At 39.2% G+C, this 19,363-nt stretch overlaps 1 protein-coding gene across 5 annotated transcripts in view; it reads left to right on the forward strand.

Moving 5' to 3' along the window:
- The window catches only part of MTUS1 (microtubule associated scaffold protein 1), a 121,887-nt gene extending 102,635 nt beyond the window's left edge, over positions 1 to 19,252 (forward strand). For all 5 annotated transcript variants that reach the window (XM_071432282.1, XM_071432281.1, XM_071432283.1 and 2 more), the window contains 7 exons: positions 7,115 to 7,329; positions 7,851 to 7,956; positions 8,940 to 9,013; positions 9,118 to 9,213; positions 11,684 to 11,800; positions 13,001 to 13,098; positions 13,896 to 19,252. In XM_071432282.1, the coding sequence (XP_071288383.1) occupies positions 7,115 to 7,329; positions 7,851 to 7,956; positions 8,940 to 9,013; positions 9,118 to 9,213; positions 11,684 to 11,800; positions 13,001 to 13,098; positions 13,896 to 14,112 (923 nt within the window). In that variant the 3' untranslated portion in view covers positions 14,113 to 19,252. The remainder of the gene's footprint in view (positions 1 to 7,114; positions 7,330 to 7,850; positions 7,957 to 8,939; positions 9,014 to 9,117; positions 9,214 to 11,683; positions 11,801 to 13,000; positions 13,099 to 13,895) is intronic.
- The last annotated feature ends 111 nt before the right edge of the window (positions 19,253 to 19,363 follow it).

Consider the following 19,363-nt stretch of genomic DNA (forward strand, 5'->3'; position numbering starts at 1 on the left):
TGCTGCAGGGACAGCCATGCCCCCACCGATGCAGTGAGCTGCCTGGGGACCTAAGCCAGCTGAAACTATTGCCTGGTAGTCTGTTTTGCCAAAGCTGCCTGCCCTGACTTCAGTATGAGACTGAAGGAATACTGGGACTGGAGCAGAGAAAAGGGAAGGAGTAGCAGGGTGCAGGGTTGTGTCCCCCATCAGCTGCAACTGATGTTTCTATTACCCTAAAGTGACAACAGGACTAGAGTTTTAATGTGGAAAAGGCCTTCTTGCATCACAAAAAGTTGTGTTATAAACTTTATAAACCAGATTTCTTTTTATTTATGTACTTAATGTGATTCTCTGAGCAACCCCATTTGTTTACCTCAAGAAAACTACTTCAGGAGGATTGCTATCCGAGCAAAAAAGTCTCCTTCTCTAGGCTTGCATCTTCAATATTATTTTTCCTTAATCAACCTAGGTACTATGTTTATCACTTACCTAGAAGGGGAAAATTCTGCTTACATGGGTAGACCAAAAGCTGGCCAACACTTTTGCCATTACCACATTTGAGGGTTTTGGTGGAGTTCAGGTTTTTTTTGAATGCTTAGCTCTTTGTAAGGATGCCTCATGCTTAAATGAGCTTTCCATAAACTTGTTATCTTCCTGCTTTGATCAGCAGCCTGATGAGCTCATAAATGAGACTCCCATTGCAAGCATGTGCCATTCAGTAGGTTGATAACTAGAAAAGTCTTCAAATGCAGCTGTGCCTGATGGATCTGTGACACCCGAGTGCCCAGAGCTCTCAGACAGGGATGCTGGCTGATGTGCTGCTGGATGCCATCATCAGCTGTTCCCTTCACAGAGCTGATCTTCCTGGGTCAGTTCTGCAGGAGTATCTGAATGGCAGCCTGGGGCTCACTTCCTTTGTAAGGTTTCCAGACCATGGTTTCATGAAGCATTTATTTATCTTCATGCAGTTCCTTTGTCTTAACCACGTCACATGTCTAGCCTGTCTGTACTGCTCTCCTCAGCATGTAAAGGGAGTGGATTTAATTATAGCAATGAAAAACTATCCAGGTCTTCAATTCTATCTACCTTTAAAAAGAACTTGGTTTGGGGCTTTTTTTGAAGTTAAATTAATAATTTGTTGACAAGGTGTGAGAAAGGCATTCTTAAAACAGTAGCTTTAGCTGAAAATAATCTGCTTAAATCCATACCTGCTAATCAGCTTTCTATTGACACTGTTAAATGGATTCAGCTGAACTTAAGATTTCCATAGACTGTTTTGACGTAAGTACTGTGGATTTTCATTCACAGTACAATCTAAGCATACATTTGCTGGGAAAGATAAGTGCAGTTTGAGTCTTAGTTTGGCCATGTAATGTTTTGTGGAGTCCCAGTTGCCATGTTTTTAATGACTGTTGGTTTGCAGTTTGGGGACAGGCAGTCTGAGAAGAGGAACCAGATGTGCACAGCCCAGTGGAGCCTGTTCCCTGAATGCTGCTGAGTTTGAGGGTATCCTGAAGCTTGTGCAGTTCAGACTTCTCAGTTTCTTACTTTGAAGTTTAACTGTGCACGTTCCCAAGCTCCTTGATTTACCTTGCAAGACCGAATTGACTTGCTGTCAGATGGTCTGTTTTGCTGGGTTATTGTGTATGACCATTTCTACCAAAATACCTTTTGTTAAATGGTTTAAATAGGCATTCCTGTCCCAGAATGTGACTGTGCCAGCCAGGTGATGGTTACCAGACAATGCTTTCTGCCCTCAGTAGCTGGAAACATGTGCAAGGATTAGCAGTGATAGGTGTTTGGGGATGGGCTTTTCCAAAGGGAGTTAAAATTCAGTAACAGTTAGGTTCTGAACTTGGACTTCCTTAAAATCTCCAGCTACTGTTTTACTGATACTGGCTGAAATGAAAGCACCATAGTTCTGGGAGCCTGGAGCAGCTAAGGATGTCCTGCTTATCAACTGTTTCTCTTAAGATGCAAGCTAGTACGTAAACTTCTAATTACTTGTTTAATTAACTGAGTAGAAATTGCAAGGGCTGCATATTTCTTGAGAGGTATTGAAACTGTTCCTCTAAATCAATTGCACTCCACATCATTTCAGAGCCTCCTTGCAGTCATGCTGGATGTGATCCAGCTGAGTCCTGCTACAAAGTAGCAGGTGCAAAGTTGACTCAGCCGGCGCCAACCTTGGCGCTTTGAACATTTCCATTCGTGAGCCTTTCTCCATGACCTGCAGAGGCCTGTGTGTACCCTGGACAGACAGCCAAATGCCAAACCCCTCTCTCTCACCTCCAGCTGCTGCATGGCAAGTGCTAAACTGTATTTCCTTCAGAATACCTTCATGTTCTTTTTTATTACTAAATTATCTTCAAGATGCTTTGGAAGTTCAGATAGAAGAGACCGTTGTGTTTTTACAGTGAATGTGATTCAGTTTTCAGGTTAAGGTGATCTGTAACAATATTTAATAATAGGTAGATGCTTCTTTCACTTATTTGAGACAGGGCCTGACTTGCCACACTTCACAGACTTGCCTCTTTGCCTGCTTGAACATTCTGTCACTTGCAGTGTTTGCAGCACATGGGATGTGAATTTACTTCCCAGCAGAGAATTGAATGCTTCACATTATTTATTCAATCATACCTGCTTAAATGTTGCTTAAAGCAGGCTTTTTTGGCTACCTGCCTTGTCTAACTTGCCCAAGAACAAAAATATGCAATGTGGTTTAATGTCCTGTATAATTAGTCTCATTATGGAAGTAACACCAGAAAGAGAAAGAAGAGAAACCTGGTCATAAACTTGAAAGCGTTTTTGGGAAGAAGAATTTTCAATATTGACAATCTGCCAATACCATAAATTTCCTTCTCTATACATAAATTTTGACAATCTGGCAAAATATATAAAAATATATCTTGTATAGAGAAGGAAATGTGCCTGTCTGTAGCAGATTTACTGGTCAAGTGAACATACAGCTTGCAGTGTGAAATACAAGGTTTGAGCAATTAAATGTTAGTGCAGTGTAATATCACGTAGTACTAAATACTTGGGCCTTTTTTGTGGTAATTATTCACATTTCACATCCCCCACATCTATTAAAATGCTGACAGTTTACTGTCCTAGTGAACTCTGGTTTAGAATTTCAGACAGTCTAATGCCTTTTCATAAATCATAACTAGGCCAGTGAGTGACTTGGACAATTTTATGAAGATAACTACTGTTTGCAAGCCATTTAATTCAGGGTTCAAAAAATCCATTGTATTTTATCTTAGAGCTATGGTTATGGTAGCTTTAGGGGAATGTAAATTGAAAAATGTTTAAGCTAAGCAGTTTAGCCATAAGGGCTGTATTGGATGATGGTTTTATAATTAGAACAAGAAAAAAAAAGTGAAAGGAGATGCACACTTGTAAGGTCTTATCTCTTGGCTACTTTTAGTGAAAATACAAAATAGCTTTCTAGGAGATATAAAGACAGTTTTTGTAGTCCTCTCCTTCAGCTGCAGCCACTGTTGCTGTGGTTTGGATGTGCTGCTGTTGCACTGTGCAGGGAGTTGCCATGTGCCTGGTTCTCCATGCTGCTCTTGCAAGCATTTGTTTTATGATTTTGGCATTTAAAAAGCTTTGTAGTGAAATACCCAAGATGCAAGTGGCTGATGTTAACTACTACAAATAAAGGGTAATTTTATATGTCAAAACCAGCATTTCTGCTCTGAAGATTTGCTGTTACCAAATCTCAGAAACTTTTCATGATTTCTAAAGGTCATGGTTGAATGGAAAAGAATGAGGCTCTTCATTTATAATTAGAGGTGTTAAGAAGCTTAAAACCACAGATTAATCTTGCTCCATGCTGTACTGATATAGGGAGAGACAGTTGTATGATTGGGAAGAGAGGCTGGGACAACCAAGTGGAGGCAAAATATTTGGAGGGGAAAAAATGAATTAATGGCTATGCTATATGAATGAAGAAGTAAAAGGATTGCTTCTGGCTGCCAAGTATAGCATTCCATATACACTGTCCTTAAAAGTGTTTAGTGTTACAGGTAAAATGGAGCAAACTTCACAGACAAATTGTGCATCTGTTCATCTCTCTGGCTTGATTTTTCCCTGAAATGCTGTTGGACCATTTGTTTCCTGTTGGGTTTTTTTTTTTCTCAAGGTTTGTGTTCTAAAGATGTGGAATTGTGGAGAAAAGCACTTCAAGAAGGGAAAGGAAACACAGTAGTAGTGTACAAAAACTATGAAGTATGCACTTCAGGTATCTCTGAAGTGGATGAGAAGTTGAAATAGATTTGTGTGTTTGCTACTGGAAGAGCACATGTTCCAGTTACAAATTTTTCTTCCAAGTTTAACATGAGTTCAGTGAGATTACTCTTCAGTTGAGCAGCAATCAGCTTTGGTTAGCCAGTGGCTAAATGGCCAAATTAAGGAATTTGGGACAAATCATGAAAAAGGCAACTTTCTTAAAAAAAAGCAGAGCAGTCATAAAATACATGATTCAGTCTGCAGAGGGATAGGACTGTGCAAAATACTTGCTGCACACATTTCAATCTCAAGTATTTAGACAAGCTTTGGTTTATGGGACACCTCATAATTTCAAATTAACAGTTCTTTAGTTGGTGTTTTTCCCGAAGTCAAGAAAAACCACGGTCAGTTTCTTGCACCACCATGATACTGGGAGCTCACTGGTTATGTAGGAGTTCTGCTTCTTGTTTGCATGGCAGGGATATAAGTCAGGCTTGTGATGTGCAAGGAAGCGTTGCCGCCTCCAGCTTTGTGGAGGCCAGAGTTTCCTTTACGGTAACAATTTTGAACTGCTAGTGCAAGTTTCAAAAGTTTTTTGTTTGCCTTTGTAACATTAGTCCTCTCATAAATCTGAATTGCAAACTGCCTGAAGGGGAACTGATGTGTCTGTTTTCTTTGACAAAGGCGTGGTTTGCTATTTGCTTTTTTTCTGAAGTGCTTTGCATCATCTGAAGCTCTGTGTGCTGACATTTAAAGATAAGGCAATGATAGGCAGCAAATTCTCTGGCTAACTGGAGGCAAATGAATAGCTCTGGCCTTGCAAATAAGGAATTTGATGCTTCTTCCTCTGTTGGTTATAAATGAAGTGGATGATTTGAAGCATTTTGCTGCAGTTACCTCAACTGAGCCATGCAAGTCGCCTACCTCTCAGCTATGCCCTTACTCTGCTGTAGAAGGTCAACTCCATCTGCACATGGCTGGCTGTGTAACACCTCCATTTGGCTTGCTGCCTGGTTCTTGGCATTGTAATACAATGTCCCCTAACAATGGTGTTACCTCTTCTCCAGAAATGTGGCAATGCAGAGTATATATATATTCAGTAACTTTGTGCCACTGCAATGTGGTAGTAGTGTGAAAGCTAATTTATTTTTTTTTCCCTTTCCCTAAGGGAGCAGTTGTAAGAGAAGTTTCTGAAAGGAATAAAGATAGGGGAGCAAAAACTTATTTTGGTGCTGCTGCAGAAGGTAGCAAAAACTGTGAAATCTGCTTGAGTTGCAGAGAATGTTGTGGTAGGTTTCAGTTGAGCCTCTGTTGCATCGTTGCCAGTCAGAGAACGAAGAGCTTGGCCTAAATCTGTCCAGATCAGCACATCTTTTGCACAGACCCAGCATAGCTAAGCTTGCTGTTAAGCCTAATTCAGGTAGACACACATGTAGATTGATTTCCGTGCAGTACAGCTCACTCTCTTAACACTTTCTAGTTCCACTGCAGGTTCCAAGCGATGGTAGCAAGGCCAAGATTCTTCACAGTTCCCTTAAAAGAGTATCATCCATCAAGTTACTCACATGCTTTTAATAAGCTGTAGCAAAGAAGAGTAAGACACGTGTAACTTGAGGCACTCTGCTGGGGCAGGCTGCTTTCCCTTCAGCTGACCCATTACTACTTTGGGAATCAGTCCCTGAGGATACTGTAATTTATTTATCTTAAGGCTCAAACACTCTTGTGATGAGAATTTCCTGTACTGCCTCTACAGAAATCCTTGCCTCTTCCCATACTTTTACATAGAGTTTATATTTACACTGTTTGGGCAGTGTGCCAGTCTGCTGTGAAGTGCATGCATGCATGACTTCTCCTGCCTTTGAGGATCAAGTTAACATTTTAGTTGATTTTTCTCCTAAACAGCCACTCATCTGACTAATTTATTTTAAACCATAGCACTACAGAGTCTGTATAGAACTGGTTTTGCACAAGTGACCACACACTTGGGTTAGAGATGCTGTTTCACCTTGCTTCCAGGCTTTGGGTGCAGCTGGAACTGCATCAAGCATTTACTGCAGTCATATTAACAGTAGGAGGATGACTCCTCCCATTCAGGCCTGGCTGGCTGGACTTGGGCATGCTATATTTCAAACTCAAAAATGCAAGTTGCTGACTTCTGTTTTGCCTTTCAAGCAGCTGCAAATATGGGGAGACAAACTTAGGCAGCCTTCTTAGCAGACCTGTGTTAATGCAGATGTAAAGAGAGTTGCAGAGCATTTATCTTTTCTTAGTACTCTTCACTTTTTGCCTAAAACCATTTTCTGTCTTGCATATTTAAATATCTCATGCATAAACACATGAGGGTACCTTTCAGATTGGCAGATCTGTATCAGGTCCATGTCAAGCTAGAATTGCTTCTTTGCTGTATATCTGAGTATGGATGTCATTAAACATACAGTTTTCAGGAAATTAGGACTTTCAAATTTAGCTAAGTGGTTTCTATGTCAAAAAGTGAAGTACTCCAACAAATATTCTACTGAATGGGATCAAATAAGGTAAAGTAGCAAATACAATTAATTTTTATATTGGAGCTCTTCAGTGTCTCTCATGAGACATTCCTCCTTCCATGTCATGTCAATCTGTCACACTTGTGCTTTTTATGTGGGCTCCTGGCTTAGCTGGGTTCAATTAATTCTCATCCTAAGAAACATGGAATTTGATATTTTTGAGAAGATCTGTTCATGTGTCCTTGGAGGCACACATTTAATGGATAAATCATATTTATCATTGTATATAACCATGTTGCTGTGTAATGTATTCACTGTTTTTAGTACCTGTAAATGAAGATGTGATTTTTGTATTGAACTTGATCCAATTCCTTTCTTTTTCTTTTCTTTTTTCCTTTTGACATCTTCAGTAACCACTTCTGCAGCTTGTGAGAAATTGGAAAGAGACAGGAATGAACTGCAAATTGCTTATGAAGGGTATTTGCAGAAGTTAAACCAGAAACATAATGATGACTTAGCTGAGGTGGAGGAGAAGCTTAAACAGTTTTACACTGCAGAATGTGAGAAACTCCGAAGTATCTGCATTGAGGAAGCTGAAAAGTATAAAGCCCAACTCCAGGAGCAGGTTTGTAACACTTAAAGTAGAAAAGTTCTCTAGCAACTGCTTTCTGCTACAAATGAGCCTTCAGAGAATCCTGGGTTTTGCTAATAACAGTTATTTAATGTGAAATTCCACTTCATTGCAGCAATAAAAAATATTACCACACTAAGCTGTACAGATCTTGGGCTTATGTTTAAATGTGGTGGAGATTGGTTGTGTTCTGCCAGCTTAAGTTATTTCTAGAGCTCCATGGGATATTTGGGTCAGCTTGAGTTTTAAGATTTCTGTAAACACACCTGCCCTCTGACCTTGCTTTGCAACTCCATGCTTGTGAGAGATGCACACATTTTCCTTTGGTAGTGGTAAACTGTAAGGCATCATTCTCATTTATTAAGTCTTGTACATGGCTTAGCTTCTACTTTTTGAATCCTGCTAGACCATTTTAAATATACTTGACATAGTACATGAAGCCATTGAAACAATGCTTTCAACAAGGGTTAAGTTGATACACATAAGGGGAGAAAAATCATGTTGTCATATTGCAGGTGGACAATTTAAATACCACACATGAAAGCTTTAAGCTGGAACTTGAAAACAGGCACTCAGAAAAAGTAGAGGAGCTGAAAAAGGAGTATGAATCCTCTTTTTCAGGCAAGTATTTTGTATTTAAGTATGTATGCTATAGTGCTGCTAGTCACAAACAAAAGTATTCAGGTGTTTTGATCATTGTGTCCGCTTTGCTGTTCTTTGTTTAATGTTTAAAAACATTGGCTGAATTCCTTCCATTGGAACTGACAAGTCTTATTTTACATACAGCAAAAACCATGATCCAGTTGTAGTTGAATGAAACTTTATAAACAGTTTGAGTGAAAATGACTTTTCTTGCAGTAAAAGACACCTGAATTGCCCTCAAAATTTCAAATGACTGAGTAATTCCTCCCATCCCCTAGTTCTGTAAGGAGCACCTCAGAACTGAAAATGAGGATGAGTAGGGTTGTGTGCTTTCCATAATGACATGGCTATGTTAAGAAATATCCTACACTGTGTACTGTACACTGTGGCAGAGGTGTTTCTCAAGGGAGGGGGTGGTGACATGCTCAGGTTTAAATGACATTGGGTCTCATTGATTTAAGGGATGATGATTTCCATACTCCTTCCACTCGATAGCTAAGTTTTCAGTGATACTTTTTTGTCTTGAAGACTGGTCATGCTTCTAATTGCTTTCAAAGAGCAAACTCCTCTGCATGGCATCCAAAGTGGGAAAAAAATGTTTTTTTAGAAGTTTCAATTTCAACAGTTTCAATTTTTGCTTTGTTTCCTTCCATAAACTCAACTTGTGTCAGATGTGACCTGTGCTTAGTAAGTCCATTTGTTGCATGCAGATGAATGTTCCCAAAACTGGCAGGCTGTTTGCTAATGAAATGGATATGTGAGGGGACAATCAGCAAATCTGAAGTGGGAATAAATCTGATACTTCATAAATGCTTTGCATCAGTTAATGATAAATGTTCTGTGTTGCCATCAACTGTATGTATCTATGCATATATTTGTAGGCTGGCTCTTCAAGCTGTTTATTTTCAAAAAGAATTTTCATGTCTTATGTGGTATTAAAATCTGCAAAAATATTGTTTTAGAGCTCAAGAGTACCCATGAATCTGAAAGGAAGTCGCTTGAAGATTCCTTTAAAGAGAAGCAGGAGTTGCTGGAGGTTTGTTAAGGGCTGGGTTCATTGCAACAGTTTAAAACTTGAAAAGCAGTTTGGATATATGCACTGAATTCTTGGCCTAATGATACAATATATTTACATTTCAGAAAAAAATCGATGAACTAAAAAGTGAAAACAACTCTCTGAGTGAGAAGCTGAAATTAGAAGAACAAAAACAAATAGCCAAAGAAAAAGCCAATCTCGTAAGTCTTGATCTTCCACAGTAATGTGGATGAACAGATCTTGCCTGGGTTTATTTTATTGCATAATGCAAAAAATTTGCAATGAAGCCTGATAGGGGTCCCATACTTAGTAATATTTTTTTGTAAATGGCTCATCAGCCAGATGTTCTTCCCAAGCACTGTGATGCTGTGTATTAACTTTACCATTATAATTCTATAAAGCTGTTGAGTATCTAAGTCAGAGGTGTAAATAATAGCCTACCTAAGCTAACTGAAGACCCATGTGTGTACAGGAGTTGTACCACAGCATTTTTGTGCACAGTCAGTAACTGTTGTACCAGTGCTATGATCAGTGTGGGCTTGCATCACTACTGCAAAGCTCATTTCTAATGCATTTATTCAAATGTCGATTCTTACTTTTTGCTGATTTATCCTTCAAAGAAACTTTGATTTTGTCCTGCCTTTCCTCCCAAGGCTGCTGTTGCCTCTGATGCTCCTGGGAGAGAAATGTGTTCTGAGAGTTGTTTTTATGCAGTGGGTGGTGGGCCTTAGACACAAACATGCTTATCTTTCTGGTTACCCAGAAGTAAGTGGAGTACCAGTAGTATTGTTTATTCCACAAAGAGAAATTCCATGTTAAAGACTCACTTAGGATGCCTCTAGTGGAAGTTGCCCTAGTTTTCACCGGAATTTGTTCTGTATTGTTTTCTCTTATTGCTTATTCTAGTAGCAGGGCCAAGCTGCCACAAGAAGAATCTGCAACCACAATATGTTGAGTTTGAGCTGTAATTCCACAGGCACGCTCAGATGTTGCCTAAATTAAAGGAGCAATAGTCAAGTGCCTTTACATAGCTGCAAATGTGCTTTGTGCTTTCCTGGCAGCCTAAGATGCATGATGAGCTTGAGACTTGTCTTTGGAAAAGCACCAGTTTGACTCAGCATACTCTTCTGTACTAAGCACAAATTCTGCAGTATTGGAATAGCCCTTTGAAGAGAGAGATGTATTTCCACCCCTCTGGTATCATTTAGATAGTGTCACTTGATATTCCCAGTTTTTTTGCTAAAAAAATGTAGGCCTTTCAGTCTTTTTATTTGCCTGTGTGTTCTTCTCTGAGTAGCTAATGTGGGGGCTCAGACTTGACTTTAAAAACACGTTTTAAGACCATTGGACTTGAGGGAAAGAAAATAAAGTGAATATTGAACATACTGTAACATTTCAACTTTTCAGGATTGCTTTCCTTGTTAGCTCCTAGATTCCATGTTAAAGTCACAAAACAGGAACAGATTGTCTGCTGCCTTCACTGATGCAGCACAGCATGCTTCACCCTCACACTGACTTCTCAAAAGTTAAACAAGAACCACTACTGCAACAGGCCTTAAAAACAAGCAGGAGAATGAACTAGGTGATGGAGCCCCTATTACCTGTGACATGTGCTGGCCCTGTGCTTCTGGGACCACACCCCACAAGGCTGCAGGCATTGCCCTCCTGTCCGAGGTTTCTGGTGTGGCAGTGAAGCTGTTACTCAGTGCAGTGCACCTGTGTTCTTACCCAAATGCACTAAAACAAGTTTTGTTTGATTTTGAAGATAAACTTAGTTACACAACATGCTTAATCATTGATTGAGTTCAGCTCATGTTCCATTCTCACTATCTGGAAATGGACTCAGGCTTGCTCTATTTTCCCTTTTTTTGGCTGTGACTGCCTTGAAATGCAGACAATCTGTTTTACTCTGCAGTGTTTGAATGGTTTCTTACTCTGGAAAACAGGTCCTTGAGGCAGCCACATCTTACCCTGCTGCGGCCTCCTCCTGATCTCCCTTCCACCTCCCAGAAAACAATACAAAAAGGAAAAATAAAAAAGTCCTAACTTGCTATATTGTAGATAAGTTATGGATGTGTACCAGTGCAAAATTTTTATGTATAGGTGCATTTTCAGGCTTCAGAAGAATGTAAAGCTGAAAACTTTCAATTTCTGCTTATGAGCCAGCTACTTTCAGACTCAAACCAGGGAAGATAAGCTACAGTCAAGTTCAGAACTTAAACTTCTAGTGCTTTTTTGAAGTATTCCAGTGCCTGAAAACTCTTGAAATGTTTACTCTAATTATCTCTTGGGATGGGTTATGAGTAATATGAAATAAATTTTGGAACTCCTAGCCTTAAGGCCTTTGGGCACTCCTGTGAAACAAGTTTTGCTGTGACAGCATTCATGCCTTCCTTTGATTCACAAGGCTTTTTCATGTCTGTGCATTAAGTGTTTTCTGAACAACTTCTGATGAAGCAACTGCAACTGTCCACCTACCCTGAAGGACAAACAAAAAACAAGGAGAAAGTGATATCAGATCTTGTTATTTATTCTCGTGTTTGACTTGAGTTCACTTAGAACAAGTAACTTGTTACTGTAATTATTTCCTTGTTTTTTCAGAATAGCAGAGAAACATCTAAATTATTCCTAAATTCAGGGTACTAAGCAAACTCTCTGGCAATCTTTCAGAAAAACCCACAGATTATGTACCTGGAACAGGAGCTGGAAAGTTTGAAAGCAGTGCTGGAGATCAAGAATGAGAAACTCCATCAGCAGGACATAAAGCTAATGAAGATGGAAAAGCTGGTGAGCATTCCTTGGGTCTGGCATGCTGGGGCTGTGTCTCTGACTTGTGTTCCTATAATGAGCTTGGGCTGGATGGACTTACATGCAAGAATTAATAGTTTTTGTTTAAAAGGAAACAGGAATTCATGATGGGACATGCTCACATTGCAGGTACAGTTTTGGGATGTATGTCAAGAGGCAAAAAAAAAATGACCCGATGCTCTAAATGACCTTTTAAGGTCTTAAGACAACTACTGGTTTGCACAAACTATTGCTATGTCAGTACAGTTATCTGGGAGCCTCTTCCCCTAAAGAGCAAAATCCTTACCTGCTACATTGCTCAAGTGGTATGGAAGATAGATTGCAGTGTCAGGAAAACATTAGGAAGGAAATGATCCTAATTTAACAAGAAGGGATCAAACATGAAATGGAGTAAGTCTTGATTAGCTCAGGCCAGTCATTTTACCTGTTAAGCTGTTTGTTTAGCTGTGTTACTGGCTCTTTGACCTGTGTGTAATTCCACATGAAAATTCAATTTCAGAGGCAGGACTTGTAATCCCTTAGCATGCTGTTATTTGTGACAGGACAGGGTCCTTCTCCTGGGTGGGGCCTTTGAGCACTGTTGTAATACTTGCTTAAGCAAGACTTTAATGAGGAAGTATAGAAAGAGGTTTGGATGCAAAGGAACACATTGATGTCAGTTGTTCACTATTGTGCAGCACTGTATGTTACTCTAGTCTGCTGTTACTGGCAAATTGCTCGCAAACCTTCATCTTTTCCAACAGACATTGGCCTCAGTGTAAAAGGCCTTGGACCATGCAACCACTTCATCAGTTTTTCCTTTTATTTTTGATAATGTTTTCCAGCAGTGATGTGGAATCAGAAGAGCAAGAGGGAAAGCTGTTTATTAGGGGAACTCTTGAATTTGTTGTGTTATTTCTAGACAGTCTTCTGTCTAGAAAGGTATTACAGTGTCTAAAACTGCCCATCACTGGCAGAAATTACTGGAATGTGTGGTTAACAGCAATCGTCCTTGTTGGCATCTAATCAGCACAAGTGGCCAAGTGCCAGTGTTATGCAAGGATAAGCTAAGTAGGATGTTTTTGTGTGTACTGTAACAAGCTCTGCAAACTCTAGATTGCCAGCATCTCTGATAGCTCAGTTAGAATCTTGATGAGTGCACGTATGGGTTTTATTTCAAATTGTGTCCTTCTTTCCAAGGTGGAGAACAACACAATCTTAATGGATAAATTAAAGAAGGTTCAGCAAGAAAATGAAGAATTAAAAGCTCGGATGGACAAGCACATGGAGCTTTCAAGGTGAAAAACATTTGTGGACATTTAGATGCCTTTAATCAGGGGGAAGGGGTTCCTGTGACAAGAAAGAAAATTCTCTTGAAGTATTGGTGAATGCAATTTTTTAGTACTCTGTGAAAGAACATATCCATTCCCCACTTGTATCTCTACAAATGTGCATTCCTTTGTACAGTTAACAAGCAGGAACATTTTGAAATGGGATAAAGGTTTAGTATGTTCTTAGTACTCCAGTATTTTAGGGAAGAAAAAGCAACTCAGAAATACCATCATACAAACACTGACCTTTTTAAGTACTACTGGCTTGTAAGCTAGACTTAGGTCATACTTATAACCACTTCAGTGAGTGATTTTTCCCCAGTTTAGATCAGTGTGGTTTATTTAGCAATAACAGTAATATTTAACATGAATAAAACGGGTCTGAGCTCCTCCTAGCGGTTGCTTAAATGGATGGCCAGACTCTTCTGGTGTGAAGAAATCTGTAGCTTCCATGTTGAGCTGAGCCTGCAACAAGACCCAAAGGCTCCAGCACAGCTGTTTAAAAGCATGTGTTGTTTTAAGCCTCACTTTTCTGATGCTTTTTCTGGTCCTTGGGGATGTTTCTTACTGGGACTTTCTCCTGCTTTCTGCAAGCTACCAGTTTAAATATAGCTAGGATGAGAACATGCTCAGTCCTCCTATTAAAGCTGGAATTCAGTTGTGAGCCAAGCAAAGGCTCATGCACTTTCAAACCTTTCTTTAAGTTTTAATACTGCAGCCTCCAAGTTGGGTTATGTGTTCTGATGTAAATCTTCCATTTGCAGGCAACTTTCTACAGAGCAAGCTGTTTTACAGGAGTCACTAGAGAAAGAATCAAAAGTAAACAAACGCCTGTCAATGGAAAATGAAGAACTTTTGTGGAAGTTGCACAATGGTGATCTATGCAGCCCAAGAAAACTGTCTCCCAGTTCTTCATCTGTGCCTCTTCAGTCCCCACGAAATTCTGGTAACTTCTCTAGTCCTGCAGTGTCACCAAGATGACATCTCTTGAGAGAAAAAGGGGCCTGCATTTCATTTGTGATCTGCAGAACTTTTCCTAACTTTAATCACAGGAGCAAGAGCTATATTAGCCGCCTATGACAACTGAACATAACTGGAAACTATGTGTTGCAAAAACAGCGATAGGAGACTGTGAATATGGGAGTAAGACATTCACTCCTCCCAAAAAGACTTATGACCTCTATGGACATCGTTGCACAAAGCACTTATAGAGCAAGGAAAGACTTGTTTGTTGCCTTTTCACCTAACCATAAGAAGAAGCTCAGGGGCTTAGAGATAAAGATCACAACCTTTATAATATGTTCCTTATCACCAACACTTTTTTAAGGCTGTGTGTGTGCGTGTGCGTGTGCCGTGGATGGAGTGGGTGTAACACACTGTGCGTGTGTCTAATGCTGCCTTCTTTGCTGTGTACGTAATAAAGGATAAAAGCTGAAGACTATACATTGACATGTACTTCCTTGATACTGCTCTCAGTATGCATGCTTAACAGAGTACCCTTGCCTGGGAATGAGGAGAAACTGCCACTGGTACTGTAAGGTAATTTCCTTCATCATTCTGGCTGGTAAAAAAATGCCATGAAGACCTCTGTCAACTGATTTATTAGTGTCTTGGCCAACCTCAGTATGCAACTTTGAATTAATTTTAAAAACAAATTGAATTGCAGCCATATTTTGCATGGGTTCTTGGTTTCATGTCTGTGCACAACTCTGCCATTTATGAGGAGAACTTTTTTTGCAGAGTGCTATGGATTTTGGATTTCAAGTCAACAGGGTTGTAGTCAGAACCACAGTAGCCCTCAAGGTCAGAAGTTCTTAGCTGAGTTGCAAGTTTAGAAGCCTAGACCTAGCATCTTACTTGCTGAAAAGGAGGCACTGATTTCCCCAAAATAGCATGTCTGTTCCTGAGGATAAACAAGATGTAGATTTGAAAGCCAAAGAGAAATGCAATAATTGTAACTAGGTGCATTCTTAATTCAGTTCTCAAGAAGATTAAGTAATTTGTGAATCCCAATATAGCTGGTGACACACCTTGCCTTTTTAAGCATTAGCATTTATATTAACTTTCCTCAGGGTTAGCTAAATTCACCTGAGGATGAAGGTATTTTACCTTGCTAATTCTGCCATACTTTTCCTCTTAGACTACAGGATATTGGTGTTTTGATAGTTCATCAGGTGAAAAATCCTGTTCAAGAGATTCTATAGAGTAGGGGAAAAAGTTGTCCTGGCTGCTGGAACTGGAGGATGAGAGTGTCAGCATTTCTGGAAATACCACATGCTGAGTTTCGGCTTCAGCAGGGTAATTGGATAGCCTGGCTCCACCCTTGATCAGACCTGTTTAAGATGACTGCTCTGTACCTATTAAAACAGGTTCAGCTTCAGATTAGTCTTAGAAAATACTACTGATTCTTACAGTAGCTTGGGCTGCACAGCAGGGCCACGACATTGTTACACTGCTGGTTAGCTCATGCTGATAGCTGGCTGAGTTTCCCTGACTTTTTCAGTAGCTTGGGGACAGGAATCAAGGGCATGGGAAAGCATTTAGGGAACTCAACTGGAGAACCACTTCAAAGTATTTTACCTAAGACTTGCGAAATCTTGGCTAATAATGAGGAACACAGACATAGAAACAACACTGTTAACAGTGCTCATACAGTAAGTAAATTTGTAATATATTTAAACTTGTGATTGACTCTTTCACCATTAAATTTACTTAAACCTCTCATAATGTACAAGTTGAGGGTGCCATTTCTAGGTAACAACATTATGCTTTCTTTTAAGCCTTTCTAGGGCACTGTACATACCACTTATTAGTGGTGTCAGTACTTAAAATGTCTACTAGGAGGTTCAAATTTAACTATGAAAATCCTATGTTGGCTACAACTTGGCTTTAAGTATGTCTCAGAACATTCTTACTTTCTACAGTCAAAGAGATTTGATTGCATGTATTTGAGCTGAATGCTTTACAATAAATATTTTCTACCAACTGAAGGATTTTTCTTCTGCTTATGTTAGTCAAAGGATCTTTAATCTGAGGAACATTTTTCCATTTACTAAAAACTCTTGGTATCTGCTCTGCACAGCCAAACCACAATGGTGAAGCTTCATGGCACAAATTATTCAGCTATCCTTAGAAAATTTCCCCTTGTTCCTCCACTTAGATATATGGGTAGAAGACATAAGGGTAGGATAGGTACCTGCCTAGCTATGGGTAGGTGGGAAATCTATGGAGGTTGCTTGTGATTCTTCAGAACATTCTGTGGGTGAGAAAAGCCCCAGTTAGAGGTTAGCAGTATAACAGGTCCTGTCACAAGGACACTTACCTAGCCACTAGTAAGAACTTTATTACTTCAGTTGCAGTGTAATGCCTCAAATAAAACATGCAAGCAGAGTGCACACAGATGTTTGAAAGTTAATTATGGCATAGCCCTTCCTGTAGCAAGAGCAGGGAAAGCTTTTCCAGGCTACCCTACAAGAAAAGTAAGTATGGTGTAGGAGATAATACAAAGACTGTTAATTTGTTGATAATTTACGTCCACAGTGAAGGTGACTCTTCATGTCTATAAACTGCTTGCAAGTAGACTCTTTAATGCTTTTATGAAGAAATGAAGGCTGCTTGTGTGTAGAAATCAGATTACAGAAATACCTGTTTAGCATTTGTCCTGTTGGTCTCAACAAATTAAATAATTCTGCTAATCTGTAAATACTGTTTCAATGTTTTTCTCTGTTTGAGTATTAGTGTTTCAAGCTTTAACTTAAGTACCATGTGTTAGTAAAGACTTTGTTCAATCCAGTAACTTTTACATATTTGGGGTTTTTTCCTTTAGCATAAGGTTTCTTCAGGAAAAGCTAGAAACCTGCTCATCATCATAAGCCAAAGGTCAAGCAATTGAACAAGTGATTTTCTTCAGATATCCAACTTTACTCTCCAACTTTACAGTTCCAACTCTAATGATGGGTTTCAGAGGAAGCTATGGTGACATTTAACAGCTGTACCACATAGTTTGTTACCATTCAAAGTATTCATAGTATGGTTCACCTTCAATGCTTTTCTCTAAAGGTCATTATATGAGTTGTACTGTATTTTTTATAAAAGTTGAAGTGAATCATTTCCTTGAGCTAACTAAAGTCTTGATGTTTCTCACTGCTAACACCAAAGACACTTCCATGTAAACTGGTGTCATGCAATTCATGCATGAAATTCCTTCTAGACAGTAATCAACCACTGATCTTGTCTGACAGCCAGGAAATCATTTAGGGCTGAGCTGCAGCTAAAACAGTCATCATAAAGTTGGGATAACCACTGAACCCTGAAGAAAAAAATACCTTCTGACCACTGCTGCTGCCTTGCCTTAGAAGAGCAGTGACACAGGTATGGAAATGGAAATAACAGCACTGGCAGCTTTAGGCATGTAACTTTGACAAGTCACGTAAATTTTATTTTCCAGGCCTCATTCTCTTCCCCTGTCACTGTTCATTTAGGTGGAAATGTGCAATTAACTGCATCAATATAACATCAGCTCTGCCCAAGACGCTTTTGGTAAAATAAAAACTGTGTAAAATACATAGTAAAAGAATTCTCATAGTTTTCAATTACAAGAATTATTCTCATTCTTGGTGGGAGGACAAGGACAGAAAGGATGGACAGGATGTGACACCCACCAAAACTCTTCCTTAGAGGCATTGCTTCTGTATCAGCTTGAGACCTGCACATGATGGTTAGGCATAACCATTACACCCCAGGGCAATACTCAAGCAATGGAATTACACCATCTTTTCCTGCCAAACGGTCATCAAGGAAGTGATGCCTTCACTGTGCTGTTGAACAAGGGTGGGCAGGTGACACGATCTCCCACTTCCCAGATACTCTGAGAAGGAAATAAATTATTGAATTACAGGCTCAAATGCACTTTGAAATTCAAAAAGCTGGCACAACTCCTTTAGTTCAAAGGGAAAGACATTGTTCTGAGGAATGAAAATGCTAAAAAGGAATTAACACATTGCACAGCCTCATCTAGAAGGTCAAACATTGTTAATTTGGTCAGAATAAAAAAAACCACATGATACAAGGAAATTTTTTCCCTAAAACAATAGTACAAGATGCTTTTTAGGTATTACTATGAAATTGTATAACCTACTTAGTCCTTTGGATTACAGTGTAATGTTCTTGACACATTTTAACAGATTGACCTCACTTCTTACACCTTCAAAGTCAGTTCTATTGCATGCTGTTTTAATTTTTTTTTTTTTTAGATATCTTATTTTCAGAGGCCAGAGGTAAAAAAAGTTCCTGGGGAATGTTCTCCATGTAGGCTATTACATGAAACTGGCATGGAACCATTTCAGTCTTTACCATGGAGCTATTTCTCTTATAAGTTAAATTGGTTTAGGTTCCTACATGCGGAAGAAAACACATTCAGCAAACGTGTCTAATGTTTTCATTAGCTACTCTACTAATCAGATCATTGATTTTATTGGGAATCTGCCATTTCTACATTAGCACTTAGAGCTGCCACTATCCAAACAGTGCTGCACACATCTGCTCAAAGGTCTGAATTAGCTGGAGCACAGGGCTACCTCAGGCCTTCAGCAGAAGAAAATTTCAGGAATTCCAAACTCAGGCTGAAACAGGGAAGTGTGTGACCAAGGGACCAGTTCCTGCTCTGCTTCCTTGTCTGTTCAGAATAAGCTGGTTTTCACTTGCCTTGTAAGTAACATGGCTTGTATTAAATGTTTTTTGTCATTTCACTACTAAGGAGTGGATTTGTATTTAAAGTTCTAGCCCACATGAAGATGGTGCTTGAGACTAAGAAAAAAATCAAACATTGCCAAAATGTCCAACAATGTTGTTATCAAGTTCTTACCTTATCCTCTGGCAAGCTCTTTCTTTGTACTGGTAACTGAACCCAGGGTGATAAAAACAGTGTCTTATTTATCCAGGTATAGTTCTGTGTAAATGAAAATATCTTTCCTTTTCTCCTAAGTAAATTAATACAATGAAGTTGAACTTGTTATTAACCTAAGAGGAAATTCTCCTGTAAAACTGAACAGTATTCTAATGTTTGCTTTTTTTTTTTGTTCTGTAAATGCTAATATATAAATAAATGCAAGTTTTACCTTTAGCAACCATAATTTGCTACATAATTTACTAAACATAACACCAGACATCTAAAGAGGAGTGAACTATTAAGTAAGCTACATGTTGTAAGGGTGTAAGAATGCAGCAACATAAG

Source organism: Agelaius tricolor, unplaced genomic scaffold (assembly GCF_023055355.1).
Source record: "Agelaius tricolor isolate 1412-34295 unplaced genomic scaffold, bAgeTri1.0.p SCAF_8, whole genome shotgun sequence".
Lineage (NCBI taxonomy): Eukaryota > Metazoa > Chordata > Aves > Passeriformes > Icteridae > Agelaius > Agelaius tricolor.